The sequence below is a fragment of the Drosophila guanche genome, unplaced genomic scaffold (genome assembly GCF_900245975.1).
Source record: "Drosophila guanche unplaced genomic scaffold, DGUA_6, whole genome shotgun sequence".
Lineage (NCBI taxonomy): Eukaryota > Metazoa > Arthropoda > Insecta > Diptera > Drosophilidae > Drosophila > Drosophila guanche.
Genome location: NW_022995747.1, coordinates 8274065 through 8293018, shown reverse-complemented (window position 1 = coordinate 8293018; position 18954 = coordinate 8274065). Strand labels below are relative to the sequence as shown.

The 18954-nt window shown below is 46.1% G+C and overlaps 1 protein-coding gene across 4 annotated transcripts in view; it reads left to right on the top strand.

Annotated features, from left to right (window-relative positions):
- Positions 1–18954, top strand: part of LOC117583103 (nucleolysin TIA-1) — a 94075-nt gene that overhangs the window by 50372 nt on the left and 24749 nt on the right. For all 4 annotated transcript variants that reach the window (XM_034271281.1, XM_034271283.1, XM_034271284.1 and 1 more), the window contains one exon: positions 485–572. In XM_034271281.1, coding sequence (XP_034127172.1) covers positions 485–572 — 88 coding nt within the window. The remainder of the gene's footprint in view (positions 1–484; positions 573–18954) is intronic.

Here is an 18954-nt window from a genome sequence, read left to right as displayed (position 1 = left end):
GGTTGGGCTGGTTTGGGTGTTCCGAAAATAGTCATAGCCCATAGCCAGAGTCAGTGCGGCGGCAACCAAAGTGGCAACGAGAGTGACAAGCACAGCCAAGCAGACAGGCCCAGGCTCAGGCAAGGGGAATGGGGGTGGGAGTGGTACTGGTACTGGTACTGGAGCAGGCCCTGTGACAGGCGGCATTTGATAATGTCAAGCCCCAAATCAGCAACAGACACCGACCACGCCGACGATTCAAATGCCGCTGACCGAACCGAGCTGCAAACCGAGTCGAGGGCTGGTGCGGGGGCGGAAGGGAAAGGGAAGGAAATTGCACGTTGCGATTTCAGTCAGTTGCCTCTTGAGGCAGCCAGGCACACACACATGGGCGTGATCTCAAGTATCTGTCTGTCTGAGCCATCAGCGGCTTTGGGTTAAGCTTTCAAACACTTTTTAATTGCCTGCAAACTTGTCATCTTTTTCATTTCTTTTGTCTTTACAGAACAGTTTCACATTTTTGTGGGCGACTTGAGTGCCGAAATTGAGACACAGCAACTGAAAGATGCATTCACCCCATTTGGAGAAATATCGTAAGTAGAGACAACAACAATTATTATAATTAATGTTTAAGTTTAAGCTTTAAGCGGGGTTAAGTAATTAACGAATATTTCTTTGAGCTGCTCTCCATTCTGGATTGTAGTCCGTTGTGGTTTGGTTTCGTTTGTGCTTGCTTCATTTGTGACTCAAGTAAATGTGAACAATGATAAGCGCCCCAGTCACAACAGTCAGAACCAATGCTAACACACGGACAATCAGAATCCACTTGTACCGCATACGTCGGGGTGGTCCTTCCGGGTTGGGTTCTGCGTTCGCTGGCGGCGGCATTTTTAAGATCAAATGACAAAAAATAATTATTTGAACTAATGAAACTCTCGAAATAATGCTACTCTTTTTTATGACAACAAAAGCAAATTACTTACTTACTTGGTCTTACCTAACACACATTCAACTTAGTTAGCGCTTCCACCTACCATTTGTCCACCCTAAATATCGATTCACATTCCGGCTAACACATTAACTCCAATCAAAGATCATTTTGGCACACTTGTGCTGCTGGCCCAAAACAGCGCAAATTGTTAAATAAACAAGCAAATGGTGAAGTGAAGTCCTGCCTGACCCAGCAGCAGCAGCAGCAGCAGCAGCAGCCTATCTGCGCTTAATTTATGAATAATTAGCGAGTCGAAGGAAACCGCGGAAACAGCAACGAAAATGATTTCTTTTTTGTTTTTCCAAAAATACACGAGTGAATGGACCATAGAAACCGAGCGGAGGGTAGTCCGGGCGTCCGTCCGGGAGCCCTGAGCAACGGGCAATAAATTAATAATTTAATTTTCGACTTTTTTGTTTGAGCTAAAGGCAGGGGTAGGGCCAGGGACAGGGGTAGGGGTAGGGGTAGGGGCTACCTCCAACAACAGTCAAATGCAATGGGGAGCTGTGGCAAGCCGCAAGCAGCTGTCGACGAGGGGTTTGTCGGGGGCAAACAAAAACGCCCAACGAATGCCCCAAAAAAATATTAGAGCATAACAAGTGAAAGCAAATAAAACGGATTTGTACGAGTATGTATGTATGTACATATTTATATGTATGTATGTATGTAGGGCTCAGGTCAGTAACCAAAAGAGACATCCCACCCCTCCTCGCTGGGATTGTGAGCTTGTTTCGCAGGCTTTTCATTTGCCACTTTCTTAATTAATGAGCATCAGACTGGGCGACTGGCTCCTTCCTTTAGCCGGCATTTCCCTCTGCCCCCCCTTGCCACTGTATCTACCTGTGATGCTGTTTTGCCTTTTGCCACGGCTTTCCTTCATCTGCCCCTGAGAGCGCGGCTCTGCCTCTACCTTCAGGCCTGCCATCCTCCCTCCATCAGCGTTGTTTGCTCTCATTTCTTGGAGACTTTCAGCTGGCTCAAAACGTTGAACTCATTTCGCCAGAAACTATTTATTCGAGTGCAGGGGACCAAAATGTACATTCATTTCGTACAACATTTTCGAGGGCTTGCCCTTTTGAAGTTCCTCGCTCTCTGTCGCTGGATTTTTGTGCGCGTTTTGTCCCTGCGGCTCTCCATGGGCAAATAGTGGAATGTTCCTTCCTTCCGCATGTTTATTTTATGGCCAAAGCGCAAATCTACGAAATAATTACATTTTTCATTTACACCTGAAGTGGCTGCCGCTTTACTTGCCGTTTTGCCTTGGGGTTTAGGTACGAAACGAAGCTTCAAAGATTGCCATTCTGCCAGCAGGAAGGAGCACACCGTCGATGTTTGTCCTCGTCGTCGTCTTCCTTCGTCTTTTGCCTTTTAATTTATTGCTCCTTATTTTTTGAGTGCCCGCGTGGGAAATAATCGCAAATATGTTGTCGTCGTCGCTGCTGGCGCCTCTTTCTCTCCCCCTTCCTCCTCTCCCTCTTACCTACTTTTCATCATCAGGTTAACAGCTCTCGTGGGTGAGTTTTCATTTAGTCCTGCATAAGGAGCATAAATGTGTACAACAATTTTGCCCTTAGCCTCGGATCAGCTCGCTCCCTTCTCGGTTTTAATTAACCGACTTAACTTTCCAAGCAACACAACAAAAGTTTATCATGAAATGCAAGTGGTTTGGTTTTATCTTATGATTTATACAAAAACACATGTATATCTCTCTGTGGATGTGTGTGCCCAAAGTTTGTGTGGTTTTTCTTTGTTCCATATCGAGGGGAAACTCATTATAAAAGTCGAAACATGAGTGGGGTTGTGTGGAACATGGAACAAAAGGAAATGTAATCCTTCAATTAATTGTATACCTCTGGCCATAGAAATCATAATCCCCTCAAAATAATTAGGTTCCTTTGAGTTTCCAAATCAATCAACACCTCAACGGGGGCTGGGGCCGACTACTTAATCATATCTTGCCCCGCTGGGCCGCAATTCCCACTAACCGAAACCAGGAGGCACACACTTGTACCATTTCCCATCAGCGGATTGGATCAATGAATGGCTGGCTCTCCCACTTATTGCTTTACCCTTTGAGGGGCATTCATATAATATCTATGCCCACCACACACCAAGTTATATTCGGTTTAATGGACTTGTGCCGCACAGAGTCCACAATACGATTAGACAATATAATGAGGCGGCATTCGATATGCCCCTTCTGCTCTTCAGTTGGCATTCTTATAATGACCATAAAACACATGGCCCAATCAATGGCACATCTCCGAGTCTCTTTTGCCTTTGTGCTACGATTCCAGAGCTCTGTCTCTGTGCTTGTTTTAATGCAGCTAATTAATTATTTGGCTGGTCAAAGGATCAACATAAAATCCATGTCAAGGGGCCCGACACCATGCTAACAGCAGTAGTACCTCTTCTGCCTGCCTGCCCAATTAGTGAAATTCGTCGAAACCCATCGATTGCAGCACCCAGAAAGGCCGAGATGATGTTGCCCATAAAGGGAGTGGCCGGCCAAGTGCCTCCGTCTCCTCGGTTATGGAAATTCAATTAGCCGGCTGCGGTGCTCCGGCTCAAATTGCGTTCGTTTGTTGCTGCAGTTGCCACAAAACCAAACCCAATAGACTCTCCTCTGATTAATTACATGCATGGTGCTGGGGGCTGGCTGCTCGCTAGCTATGCGTTATCCTACGTATCCTTATTCATAAATAAATAAAGGGAAAGATAAAACAAAGAAGCACCCGGACAATGGGCAATTTGATTGGAAAGGCCACGGCAACGACTACCCCCATCAGAGCACATGGACACGTTCTGCCAATATTCGATATGATGATTGCTGCGGTTACTCATGATATTGTTGCTTCAAATTCATGTGATTTATGTGAGTCATGAGCCACGGCATTCACTCAGTAATTGGCACCTTTACTTTGTGCACAACAAAAGGATTAACTAGGCCTTTGTAGCAAACTTTGACCCAACCTCTGAGCGGAAACTTAGGTACGAAAGTCGTGAGCCAGAAAAAAGAGAGCGAAAAGTCCATTTGCGCGAAAGCATAATCAACAAGATAATAGTTGATAGTAAGTAGTGGAATGGAAATAAACCCTATACCACTCTCGACTCCATTTTTTCGGGTTTACTTTTAACGACACTTGAGAAAGTTTTGATTTTGGTTTGCTGTCTGCTGGCTGGCTGTCCCCTCCGTCTGTCCCTGTCGGCGACATCATTACGTTGATTTTTCTGGCGGATGGAGGGGCATATAATTTTGTTCCTCGATTGGGGCGATGCTGAAAATGAGCAAAACTTTCAACTTAATCTATTCAGAAAGTTGGCTCAGCTTCTGGTCCAAGTCCTGTGTACCGGCTCCTTCTGTCCCTTTTGCCGCGGCCTTTTCATAAACTTCCAAATGCGCTTGTGCACGTCTCCAGTTCGACTTTGACTTCGACTTGGAGACTTGGACTTGGAGCAAGTGCAGCAGCAGTGGCAACGGAAACCAATGATCGGCGACAAGTGGGCGCCTGACTCACTGCTGCAACGGAAATGGTGGAAAAAGTTGGAGTGCAGCTTGGAGCTCCAAGTAGGCGTCGGCTTTTGTTGCAAGGCGGCGAATGACAAATCAAAATCGCATTCAAATGCGACGCGGCGTGCAGCGGAAGTTAATGCGAAAAACTTTTACCCCCAAAACGCGGGCACAATCAGTCAAGCATCTCCACGGCTCCACGCTGCATCGAATCCTTGCCTGCTCCTAATGCTTATCCTCTATTCGCCATTTCCCTTCTGGCTGCTGGCTTCTGGCGGGTTGTGTGAAAAATGAGTGTTGCCAGCCAGCTTTGGGTTTTGCAGCCGCAAAAGCCTCGACACTTTTTTTTCGTTTGTTTCTTATTCCGCCTGCGACAATTTATATTTATGGCAAAGTGTCAAAAGTTGTCCAAGGCGAAAGTTGCGTATCGAAATCATTGCCAAGAAATCAACTTTAAAGCTAAACTCTCCAAACAGCTGAATGCAAATTAAAGCAAAATGGTAAATGGTTCGAATCTGTTTCAACTTTCTAATATAATTTTAATGGGCGTTGAAAAGTTTGCACAATCATTAAATTGGTAAACAATTTTCATTTTCAATTTGTACAGCCTTTGTATCAATAACCATAACCCAGGAACAGGTTTAATGTTTAGATAATAGACGGTGGAGCGGCGGCCAGGCCTTGGGCATAAATTTATTTAATTTACTTTTCTGCTGTGTGGCAACTTTTTTGGGTGCCGCCTGACACTTTGGCAACTTTTCACATAAAATACGCATTAATTCATTAAAATTGACAAAGGCAAAAACACAAGTGGACTGCCAGCAAGTCCTGGCTGGTGGGGCAGCCAGTGGCTTTGCCAAATGCCACTGCCGCTTCGACTGAAAGATTTCCAGACTCTGACACTCGATACGACTAAACGACAAACAATTGGACTCACTGACGTTTGGGCAACAAATCTGCCTCTGCCTGTGTGTCTGAATGACAGCTTCTTGGAGAGAACCACTGAATGGCGAAGGGACAAACTGAATGACTTAATGCCCGACTCTTGAACTAAATGACTGCCCAACTCTTAGACTGCAAGACTGAATGACTGCCCTAGTCTCTGAATGAGGAACTGAATGACTGCCTGCCTGCCTGCCTGTGCCTGTGACTCTCTCAGCCTGAAGGACTGGCTAACTTTTGGACTGAATGACTGGGCCGACTCACAGACAATGTCCTGCGTTTTGGGGCCAACTAAACGGCGCTCTGTTGGCAAGCCAAACAATTTGCAAAACGGCGCCCCGCAGTGGCTAAATGTATATAAATAAAAGTGCTCTCTTCTCTACTCTTCAGAGCAGGGGCAAGGCGGCGCCTTTTAAAATTAAATCAACGGAAATAAAAGGGACAACCAGGGATAAGGCACAGAGACAGGGACCAGGGACAGGGACAGGCAACTTTTTTATTGCGCCAACAAAGCCGCGCCAGAAATTATGCTGCAATGAAGACGACAACGACAACGACAACGAGCCGACGTAGCGTCGAGTCCTGGACTTGGATGTGACTCTGAGGGGGAAGGGGGGCGCCTGGAAAAGTGGCGCGGATTCGGGGCGACAATTTTTGGCTGCCGTTTAAAATGGCACTTTGGCTGCCTGTCATTTGCAGGCAGCGCGGCACAAATTGAATTTAACTGCAGTTTTTCGGGCCTCTTCTTGGGCTCGGGCTCGGGCTCGGGCTCAGGTCTGTGGCCCATTCCCCACTCCATGTTGAGCTGCTGCCAAAAAGCGGCTCAGAAACAACTTGGAGCCGACCCAGGCGGAGGCCCAAGGCACAGACCCAGACCCGCACATATGTTGAAAGTTTATCACTTGGGAAAATACAAATTTGCTTCCCCGCTCCACTCTTGGCGGTTCGGCCTTGCTCTAAACTTTTTGGCTACAAATTTATTGGCAATAAATTGACTGTCATTAAAGTAAGCGAATAAAAAATGGCTGCCAACGCATAAATCCCCCAAAATAATTTGACAAAATGAGTCACACAGATTGAGTACCCTACCCACACCCCAGACTCTGTCACAGGTGCAATTTCCACACGGAAATGTAATTTTAAAGTACTCAACGACCTCTCTCCGGTGGAGTGGAGCCCCTGCCCAAGTTGGTGTCGAACAAAATTAGCAGAGGCGCGCAAAGAGGACGCACAAAATAATATAATCAGGGACCAATAAAGTCAACGGTGCAGCTGGTCTGGTCAGGTGGTGCTTGCTGCTTGCTGCTCTCCCTGGAGTGGCACTCTGCGGGCTGCCCGTTTGCCCCACTGCCACTGCCACTGTGGCTGTGGCTGGGCCAGAGTGGAGCTGCAAACAAGAGAAATCTAATCAAAGCTAATCCAACAAAAGCGAATGGCGGGCAATGTCAAGCGCCTTTTGTTTGCCAAAAGTAGCGTAAGCGCGGAAATTTGCTTGGCCAGAGCAGTGAGGAATGGGATGGAATGGCTGGGCGAGTGGTAACATTTATTTAAAATACAAGCTATAAAATGAGCTGCCGGATGTGGATACGAACTGGGGGAGATCTGCCGCACTCGAGTGCTGTTCGGGCTGTCTGAAGTCTCCAGTCTGGCAGGTGTCGAGTGGCATGTAATTGCCGGACGAAGTAGAAAGCCAGAGATAGAGAGAGAGAGAGAGAGAGAATTAAATGAATTTGATTTACGTTTTTAAAGCCAAATAAACGCCTTTCAATTAAGTCGAAAGTGGAGTAGCAGCAGGAGCCGAAGGAGGAGCAGGAGTAGGACCAGCAGCCACGTCTCCTCTCCTATTGACTTTGTCAGTGGCGTTGACAGGACAGCGGGCTGGACGTTCTGGTCTGGTCTCTGGCAAAATACTCGAAAAACCACCGCAAACACCTGACGAGCATTCAGTCGAATGCCACCTGCCTTCCATCTGCTGTTTCTCTCTATCTGTCTTTCCCTTTTTCGCCCATCCACAACCGCTGTTTACATTGAGTGCTCATACGCCCTGTTGCCTCGCTTCGTTTTGTCGTTACATTTTTGTCCCGCCGTAATGCTCGACGCCCCATGCCGTACGCTTTCCTCGTTGTCATTTCAGTGGCAGTTGGCAGCTAGGTAGCGCCGTGCTCACTGATTTCGCTTGCAAATTAATGAGAAATTAGAGACAATGCCAGACCAAGAGCCAGTGCCATGGACAGGAACGTGGCGAGAGGCAGAGCCATAGATAAAGTCGGACCTACAGCCGGGGCCAGAGTCAGGTCCACAGAGCAGCGGCCAGAAGCCATTGTGTTCCTGTTCCTGTCCGCTTTCATCGTCGTAAAAAGAACATTTGTGCTAATTTAGAAAAAGGCAAATTTGGACAGGACTTCATTACAGGGAACGTAACGGCAGCATTGGCATTTGCTCGGCACGGGTCGGCTCGTTTCGGCTCGCTCCTTGTTTGATTGATTGAATTTGTCTGGGGCTTTAGGTGGGGTTTCCCTTTGGTCTTTTTGGGCCTTGGATGGAATTCTGGTAACCAGGGGATCGCTTTTGGCATACATATTTAATATTTAAATTATTTTCCTGTAGATTGATATCAATTTAATGTGTTTTCTGGGGGCAAGCACAATTTGCATAATGTCTATTTGATTTGCTTTTTGTTTTGGGTGCGTTAGGGGTACCATAGGATCCCTCTCTCTTTCTCTCTCTGCGTATTGAATGCATTGCAAATTAATCTTTTTTGTGGTTCAAAAGCCGCAGTGTCATTTCGCAATTAAAATTAATTAAAACGTATGAAAAGCAGCCACTCCTTTTGCGCCTTAGACAAAAGTTTGGGGTCAATGGGGCCTATGCGATGCACTGTAATTTCACATTAATTTGCATATTAGACGCCTGTCACAGTTGGCGCGGGTTGTGGTGTGGGTTCGAAACAGTGACGAGTCGATTAATTGCGTTAGATTATCCGCTCCACACGAACACACACACAGGGACGCACACAGGGACACGCTTAATTTGTCCTTTGAGCTAATTTCATTTCTTTGTTGTTATTGCACAACGCACGAAGGACATTACGACGATTCGGGGTCTGCCATGAAACAGAATTATAATTTAGCCACCGAAGCAGCAGCACCAAAATCCTCCAGCGCAAGCGCTCTAATGAAATCACCAGCTACAAATGGCACTCAGTGGGCGGGGGCAGGAGATGTGTTTGTACAGCTAAATAGCTATGCATGCCTAATGTCTGTATTTAACTGGGCATGAACCATGCGCAAAAGTCGGCTCTTGGGCTCTGAGGATCTGAGGGTACGGCACGTAATTATATCAACAACATAAAGCGCACCCACTCACACCCAATCCACCCACACCTCCTCTACACCAGCTAATAATCAACTTACGCATCTGCACTGAAATACAAATGACAATCAAGTAATTACAACTTACCGCGACGAAGATTTCGATACCCTTTAAGAGCCATTTCCATCCCTGAAATTGTAAAGAAAATAAAATAAATAAATGCTGTGGCAAACAACAACAAAAAGTCAGAGCTCCCGCTGCCAGGAAAGGGTATTCCTATGTCCGTGCATAGCCAGGAGTGGGCGTGTATCCCCTTGTCATGATAATGCCAATTTGTCTGTGCCACATGGCCACGCGCTTTTTATGATTAAAATAGGTAATAAAAATGTGCACGTGTGAGTGGCAAAAGGAGAGGGAGTGTGCGTGTGTTTGCCTGCCTCTTGTCTAGCTGTCATCAGGAGAGCGGACACGTCGTGAGTCGCGCTCAAATTAATTAAACCAAATAGAAAAAGTGAAGCGCGAAGCCACAACAAATTAAATAAAAACGTTGACAATTTATAATGTGGAGGGAGAGCTGTGGAAACTCCACCAATTCCCAGAATGGGCAACAAGCCCCAACACACACAACAGCCAGGCAGAGCACTTTCATAAAGGTAAATTAAAAATGTTAATTTGATTCCCATTTAATTGTTTGCCTTCCGCGAAAAACCTATTCTCGAAAATGTACAAAATCCCACATGTGGTTAAAATTAACACGGAGCCTCATTGGGCATAACTGGATTTTCCAACACAAAAGTTATTTGCTCAAAAGAAAGCCACTAATTCAAAGTGTTAGGGTAATTAGATAATTTTGAAGAATTAAAATACAATCGGGAATTTGTGCCACTAAATTTGATTAAAAGAAAAAACCCCTAAGATACAGGCATTAGCAGCGGAAGCAGAAATTACGGAGATTCTTCCGTTTCGATTATTTCGATTATAACTAAATAACACACAAAAAGTGTGTGTAAAGTATTTGTCGAGTGGCAGCAGCATATGGTGTCACATGCAAGAGAACTTTGACTGTATAATTCTGTAGTCAAACAGTGTCGTCTCGAGCAGGAGCCGAGACACCAGATGATGCCTGTCGTGCTGGTCTGATGAATCTGTTGATTTATCACAGACAGCTTCACTTACACCTACGCAAACTGAGCACAGCCAGAGCCAGTGCCACATAAATATAGTAAGTAAATATATAACTTGAGTTGGAGTGCAGCTTATGAAGTGGTCAAGATTTTTCCAACTTGGCGTGCATTTATTTTCAACCCCTGCCAAATAATACGAGAGAGGAAAAAAGTTCATTGGCATCTTGTAACAGCTTCTGGAGTCGTGTAAGAGGATAGCTGGCAAGTCCGGGAGGGTGGCTAAAGCTAAGGCTAAGGCGGATGAGCGAGTGCCCAGGTGCTGGCCAAGATGTTAAGCTCTGAAACGAAACTGATTGCTACGTCCCTTTCATCGCCTGAGCAGCCAGCAGAGAGGAGCAGCTGTGTGAAAGCAGATTCAACCCCGAATGAAAGGGAAAGATAAGGCCATCCATCGGATTAGTTCGTTTTAGGTGTCCGGCAACAGCAATCTGGTTGAATCAAGTCACAACTGCGAGCCAGCCACACCTCAAGCTCAACTCCTTTCCGGCTGAGTAATTATGTGCGCCAATGCTCCTGCTGCTGGCTCTTCCTTCTGCTCCTGCTCAGGTGGAAATCATGTTGTGTATTTCCGTTGCAATTTCGAAATTTTAAACTTGTTAACAGCAAATTGAAGTCATTTCCTGTTTCAACAGCAACAACAACAACAACTGCAGCAGCAGCAGCAGCACCAACTGAAGCAATATGTTGCGGCCGTTTTGGTGTTCAGTGCAGCACAAAATAAATGAGAAAACCACAATGCAACACAGCCAACAAACCCACACAGAACTCCAAAAAAAGGGAAAAAAAAAGAATTGCACCAAGGACGAAAGACCAAGGACCCAACCCAACCCAAGCCAAGCCAAGCCGAGTCCAAGACCAAGCAAAACAAAAATGCCAAAAAGGTACAAAAGCGGAAATAAACGTTGCACAGGCGGCAGGCGGCAGGCGGCATTCAGGCAGTCAGCCAAGGACCACTAGTGCCCCGGACAGGATAACCTGTTGACCACGTGCATACTGCAGGCCAACACACAAACCCAACGCAAAACTCTCAAGTTCTCTGCCGAAAAATGCCAAGAAAATTGCATTTCCTTCGCCTTTTCGGTGGTTGTTTGGGGTGGTGGAAAAACATGAAAAAGGTAGCTACGACACTGGCGACAGTGCAAAATAAAGTAAAAGGCAGCTGAGAAATAAACTCGAGCGTTTTGTGTGTTTGTCGGGAATAGGCCAGAGCCAGAGCCAGCAACGGGACCGGGATCGGGTGGGCTTTTGGTGGTACCAAAGTGAAATGCGCGCATCGCGTGCTGCGAATGCAATTTTCGCAGCTGCTGCAAGGCCACGCCCCCTCCCGTCTGCATTAACAATTCGACGAGGGGGGGGGGGGGGAGTGGGAGCTGATGGCAGGGTGCGCGACAAATGCAATCTACAAACAATGAAATGAATTGTCAAGTGCAAACATGCCACTGACGTGCAATTGCAACGCGTTTCTTTCTGCAACAAGCTCACATTGGCCAATCTCTCTCTCACTCTCTCATTTTGCATGTTAAAAAACGCAACAAAAATAACACCAAACGAAACGAAATGTTTGGTAAATTTTAGCACCAAATTGCGCAGCAGAGAAATGCGAGCTGCTTAGGCACTTCCGTCGGGCCGTGCCCGGAGACCGACACCGACCATCAACCGTCAAAGCGGGCGACAAAATGTTTTGGCCATGAACAGGAAGAGAAAAAAATGAGAGAGCGAGAAAACAACTTTTATGACACTGCAATTTGGACAAAAGTTGTTGCGGGACCGGCTACGGGCTACTGTTGTGCTGTGATATGATTAAAGCACCCCCCGAATGGTTGGATCGGGAGCTGCATGAGTCCCACTTGTCTTTATGCTGCATGCTCCTTTGCTGTTTCTATTCTTAAAGATTTATGGCGCTAGCCGTGCACTTGCAACTACAGCGGATATCCGGCATGACACGAGCAAGCAGCAGGCAAACAGGCAGTTGCCCGAAATGCAATGGCCAATCCAAGCCAAACCGTAAATGGATACTTGGCACTGGACTGCAGCCATGCCACGTCACTTCTGTGTGTGTGTGGCAGCCAAAGAATTGTAGAAACTCCGAGGCATCTACTACCATTCGTCCGAAATGGGTTCAACTCTCTCTCTCTCTCTCTGCGAAAAGCTTCTTAATCTTGACTTCATTCAGCAGCCAAGAAGATGTTTTCAACAGCCTTTTTCGGTTGACTTTGAGTTGGATTTTTGTTGTTGTTGGTAAGCAATACATCAGCGGCCAGAAATCCACCCACAATTGTTGCTTGGCTTTTGTTGATTTGAACTTTTGTTCAGAATTTTCTTTTTTCGGGGTATTTTGTTGTGTTTTTTTCCTTTTTGACGAGGGCCAAACGGCAGTGGTTCGCTTTCGTTGTCCAGTTATCTTGTTGACATGCTGGACGTTGACATATCCATTTTTTACAAGCCTAGACAGGGCTCTGGACTCGACCGAGACCGAGACCCAGACCCAAGCCCAAATCCACCTCGGGCATGTTTGGTCATTTCTTTTTCTATTTGCACGGACTTATGTTGGTTCTCGGCAAAATGGGAATAACAATGGGCAATGGCCAAACAACATTCATTCACCACGGGTCATTCACTGAAGGTAATTTATTATTTTTCTCAGACTTGATTTTCTCGCTTTTTGTGGGTCAATTTTGGGATGTGCCACAGCCCCAAAAAAAATTAATCAATTTCGAATCACATCATTATTAAATTGCAATAAACGGAGGCCATTTTTGTGGGTACTAACATTTGTCTGTCTGCGTCTATGTGTGAGTGTGTGTGTGTGTGTGCGGCACTCACACAACAATTAACACTTGGCCATTACTTCCATTTGTGGCATGTTAATTTGTTGCCACATCAATTGCAGTTGCCAATATGCGAGTCACATGCACAAAACACGGAACGCAGTCTCCCCCCACACACTCCCCCAGGCAGGACAGCAGCAGCGCTGAGGACTCTGGACTCAGACGCTTGTGTAACAATCTCACCGACAGCTGGCGCTGTTGCGGTTTGCAGCTACAACTACTATGGCAACAAAAACAACTACAATAGGTGCAGCAACGAGAAATGGATAGCGGCAGCCATGGATACCCTTTTTACCGATCCACTTTGATCATTTTTACTGAGATACGATGCAATTTCTTGTCAAGAAAAGAAAGGAGAGAGAATAGTTTCGAACAAAAATATGTCTTGGGTGCACATAACTGCTGATCAAGAGTGTTTGAAATGCTTTTATACCTTAAAGTACCCTTTATAAGGTAGAGAGAGAGAGAGAGAGAGAGAGAGACCAGCGGCTTGCTGACAATTGCCTGACACTGGGCAGCTGGTTTATTTGTCACACACGTGGACAGTGCCAGCGTGCTTCTGTGCCAGCCGAGAGTCAGACAAACAGTGGGGGCAGCTGGCGGTGGGAAGTCACAAGAGGCTGGGCTCCGACTCCAGCCAGGGGGGCTCCGTGTGAGCGGTCCAACAATAACGCTTGAGTGATTATGCAATTGACAGCTAAATCAATCAATGATGTCAACTACATGCCGTCGACACAGCCGCACAGCAGCAGCAGCACGGATACACATAAGCACACTCCACACACACACACACACACACACACACACACACACACACACACACACACACACACAGAGACTTGTACGCAGCACCCATACATGGAATACATTTTGGTTGGCAAACTGGCGGACGACCCCGACGTCCACGTTGTTTTTGACATTTTCAATTTTTTATGACAAAACTCCAAATTGGTACAAGTTGTGTTTTTTTGTTGTTGTTGTTGTTTTCTTTGCTTTGTCCATCGCATCAGTCGCTCAGTCTCCCTCCCTCTAGAGCTTTGTAATATTGATTGCCATAAAAAGAAAAGTTCCAACCATTTGCAGCAAAATTTGTTGTTGTGCATTAAACTTTTCAATTTTTTAAATTTTTTTCCTCCTTTTTTTTGTTGTTTTTTTGCTGTGTTGCGGGGAATATTTTATTCTTTGTTCAGACCCGATTGTAGTTGCAGAAATTAAATGGCCATCAAGAGCTGGCTTTTAGATGGCTTTTGCTTTTTATTTGTTTTGTTTTTTTGGGTAAATTGCAGGCAATCGTAAAAGAAATTAAGCCAAAACCCGTACACGTACACGTGCACGTCTCGTTTCCGTAAAAGTCATCCAAAAAGTGACACAATCCTGAAATGCGAGACTGATAAAGCGACAAAATGATGACAAATTTGAAGAGGGAGAACACACACACTGAATCGATACTGGGGTCGGGTACGTCATGTCTGCTTCTCTCTCAACCAACAACATATTTGTCAGCTCTCGTTCTGGGGCGCTGATTGCCGGCAATCGGCAAATGCCAACGCACGTTCCCGTTCCCATTCGAGAGCTGGAGCTCTGGCGTTAGGATGATAAATATTTCATTTTTATGTTTTGGTCTGACAAGTCTTCTCTGCTCCCACTTCTGCCGACTACGTATCGATGTCGTTTAATTTATAAATATGATAGAGATTATGTGTGTATGCCTTCCGACTGGAGGAATCAGCGATCTCCTAGGAGAAGTTCTTCCCTCCTCGTCCGCAGGTTTACATCTGTTAAGCGGAAGTGTATGCTTTTGTGTGTGTGTCAGCTATTAGCTGCAGAATATTTATGTCTATGGAGTAGCTGCTTCCTGTTTTTGTTGCCCAGACAACCGACAAGGGAGGATGGACAGTGGAACAAACTGACCTCAAGCAACCGCTGGACATGCGCCATTAATGATTCCCCCCAATAAATCGCATCTAATCTGAGAGTTTCGTGGAGGTATTTGCCCCACTGTACAGCCCCCACATGCACGTCTGTATCCGTGTGTGCGTGTCCTGCACAGCACATCATCAATTATGGCAACCGGAAGTTACATTTTTGTCTACATCGTATCTTTATGTTGTTTTCCATTATGGCATCGACAAACCCCAACAACATCTGCGGAGGAAGCATGGGAAGACATGCCCCGCACCCCGCATCACGATTTGCCAAATGTCTGGCTCTGCTCTGCTCTGCTCTGCTGCGGTGTGCGGTTGAATGGTGGGTGGCCTGCCATTGAATAATTAAATCGTGCGCCCCAGGACCCAAGGACAATGGCAGCTTCCGGCAGCGGCCCCGTATGTAAAACACAGGGGAACACAAAGCTCTTGAAATAGATTTAATGAAATCGTAGGACAAAAAAAACAACGAGAGACGAAATGGAATCACTTCCAATCTCAATAACGCGTGAAGAGCTTCATCCGACACTCCTCCATCCCCGTAACGTTCCACCATTCGCGAGTATTATGTAAATCAATGTGAGAGACAATTTCTAAAAAATGTGTTTACGAATGAGGAACATCTGTTGGGGCAACAACAACAAAAGTATACACAAATATTTCCACCAGGATACGTGTACTCGCACTTGGGGGCTGAGGAATTTGATTTGCCGTTGCCTCTCGCTTTGGAATTTGAGTTTTCGTTTTGTTTTCTTTGCTCAATCCCACCCAGGGGATTGCGCTTGCAGGTTCCTGCTGCTGCCTGGCATTCATATATCCTGTTTCAATAAAAAAATTGTTCAATATTTCTAATACACAGAAACCAGACAACAGACAGACGAGACGCACAGACGGGCCGGCCAGACATGGGAGCACTATGCCAGGGCAGGCCCAGACTTGCCTCGAGTTGCATTGAGCAGCCATATGGGCATTGTTGCTGCTGGATTAACAGGCTCTTTGCGTCGCGTTTTGTGGCAGGATGCGTGTATTTCACAGCATATGTTGCACTGTGTCTGCAGAGACTGCAGTTTCCAGGCTTTCGCACTCCACTCTCCCACCTACAATAATGTTTGCCATCGGAAAATTGCGAAGGTGTTGGGCTGCTCCTTAAAGCTGCAACTTATTGATTGGACATACAACTAGAGGAAAGGGTTAAGCCGTGCAACAGAGCCAAAAGAAAACCAAAATATCAGCCACGTGCAGATAATCAGCAACCAAAGGAAAGGTCCATTCCACTCGGCAAAAACAAAACTATTCCAAAAGAAAGAAAAGGCAACAAAAGCATTCAGTAAAAGCTGCTGCAATGCACACAGCTTAAACCGCGATGGAGTTGGTCAAGATGGACGGACAGACAGTCAGCCCCATGGCAATCCCCTGGCCAGGTCAGCTCCATTCCATGCCGGACCAGGACCATGCCACGCCACTCCAGACACCGCTCAGCGTTGCAAAAGTCAAAAGCATAAAATCCGATAGCTTCCGCTAAGCTAGCTTATTCAAGCGTACGTAGGGCTAATAAAACATTTCTAAGGATTTCGCAAGGATTCACATTGTGCCGAGTGGGGAGCCCGAGTCCCGGCCCGGAGTCAGACACAGAACCAAAGCCTGAGGCAGTGCAACAGAGTACAGAGCCAGAGGTGGGATTCTAATGTCGGAGTCGCTTGGATGGGTCAGCCTTAGAATCTCAAGTTTTATTTACGAACTTTGGGCCATTCACATGCAACTGCTGCAATAGCGCTGCCACAGAGGTGGCAAGTGCATTGAAAGGTCACACTTGTTAACTTGTTGGCGCTCTAAATTATTTCTTAATTGGCTGGGCAGTCGTCGAATACAGCAACTGCAAGTCTAATGAACCGTTTCCTGCTGAATTCCACATTTAAGTTTACATTATTCAACAAAATTTAAGTGGCTGCTTTGTCCCCCTGCAACTTATCTCAAGGAAGTGGAATCGCACAAAGCCAGGAAACGGCCGCAAAAGAAATTCCTCAACGCCAGCTGTGATGCTTATCCTTAATGATGCTTTAAAATGTTGTTTTTTGTTCTCAGTCTCTGTGAATTTATCTTTTCCCACTGGTCACAACTTACACTTTAAGAGAGAGAGAGAAAAGTTTTCCCCTTCCTCGTGGCAATCAAACTTTTGCATCTCTTTGCAAATGTTTTTGAGGAATTTGTCTCTGGCTTTCTTGGCACTCATTTTTAATTGCCGGCAGAGCTTAGCTATCAATAAAACTATGAACCGACGATGTCACATCCAAAATGAAATTATTCGCCAAAACCCAAAAAAAAAAAAGAGGGAGCAAGGGAGGCAGCCAGTTTGATACCAAAAATGGATAACGAGCCAAGTTGTTACAAGTTTTTAATGGAGCAAAACAGGCAACGGCGATGGCAAAACAAAGAACTCTCGATCCGCACACAAAAGGGCGGCCAGACCAGGCCAAAACAGACTTGGTCAGAGACCAGACCATGCCACACTGTAAGGAACCTGCACCAGGCACCCGGCAGTAGGCAGCAAAGGCAAACTGGCGCATAAACTGCTGAAAAGATGATGAATTTTCAACGACTACATAAAGTTGCCGACGTGCCGTCCTCCAACTCCACCTGCCGCCATCTTTTCAGGCACAGCCACTCGGATTTTTTTCTCTTTATTTCCCTGTGTGTGTGAGTGAGTGTCCGTTGTCGGTGTAATAAACAAACTTTTGAGCAAAGTTTAGTTCACTACTTTTAGCATACTTTTTTTTCGCTTTGTGCTTGCTTGAGTGGTCCATGTACGACAAGTTTAACACCAAAAGGAGATGCCAACACGGCACGCTTAGTTAGCTCTATGTAGATGTCCGCCATGGAGGAGGCGGTAAGGTAAGGGATCCTTTCTGGTTTCGGCTACTGGTTCCGTCCAGTCCATTGACACGGCGGGTTAGGTCGTCGCTCATCTTTGGCATCATTAAGCGACGTTTTGTGTGCCGGAGGGGAGGGGATTGCCATTACCGACTGCAACTGGCACTGAGATTCCAGCAGAGCTCTCTCAGGTGAAGTCGGGCAGAAAGACGATGCTCCATTTGAGAGAGAGCGAGGGGGGAACCAACATAAAGCTACAAAGACGAAACTTTTATGATTTCATTTTATGCCACAACGACTATGGGGCTGCCACTGCCCACTGCATTATAGTGGAGTTTGACCCGCTCGAGAGCGAACAGTTTAAAGCCGAGAGGACAGCAGCAGTGCCGCTGGGTTATTTCGCTTTAAAACTAATTAATCTAAATGGATTTTTGTTGTTGCATATAAAGCCAACATACACAATCGCGCAGCTCACACACACACACTGGTGCATTGGCGAGTTAACTGTAAGCGGAGCACTCAATGAAAGCGAAAAAATGCGAGTGGAGCGAGGGGGGAAAAAGTGAGGAGAACCGAAGCGAACCGCAAGCAATTTGCATGTTTGAAACCGCCATTCCCCTCACCACAGCACACCATACCAGTGCCCTACCCTACCATTCAGTGGCCATCAACCACTATTGGGGGCAAACACGAAAGGGGCCGGACCGTGTGTGTATGTGTGGCATCATGCAGGAATCGGGGACAGCGTTAAAGTAGCCTTATCGCTCTGGCATCAGCTCCCAGCTCCCAACTCGCAGCTCCAGTTCCAGCTGCAGCCACGGCAACAACACCACAAAAGGAAATAACGAAGCTCGAAATACTCTTGCCGGCACTCGTAGGATTTAGCAATACTTTTAGGACATTTTAAACCAGCAAACTGAAACACTTTTTCTTTGGTTTAAAGTGAGTTTTATTCTGATATTTATGGCACCCTCTGCATAAGGGTATTCCAACTTCAATGTGGCCAAGTTGCAGCAGTTTTATTGACGTGTGTCCGGGCGTGGTCATACCGGGGGACGCTTTGGTTGGCGATGGCTGAAGGGGTGTACTGGCATGGATGTGGGCTGTTGCGTTATAAATAACGCCCGCTTCGTTTGGTCGGTGGAAATGCACTTCAACGTTTAGCCTGCGGCTGGCATCAGTTAATGGAATTTATACATTTCAAAGCCTTTAAGTTTACGGCAGCAGCAGAACAGCTCTCTCTCTCTCTGGGCAATGGGAAATGGGCGAGAAAGATTTCAGGAATTGCTTTTGTTCACGGCAAGCAATAATTCATGTCAAATCAATGCCGAAAGGAAGAGCGTAATGCTATATCTTATATAATTTATTGAACAGTTTGGCCAACACACACTCGGACAACACACACAAACACAGA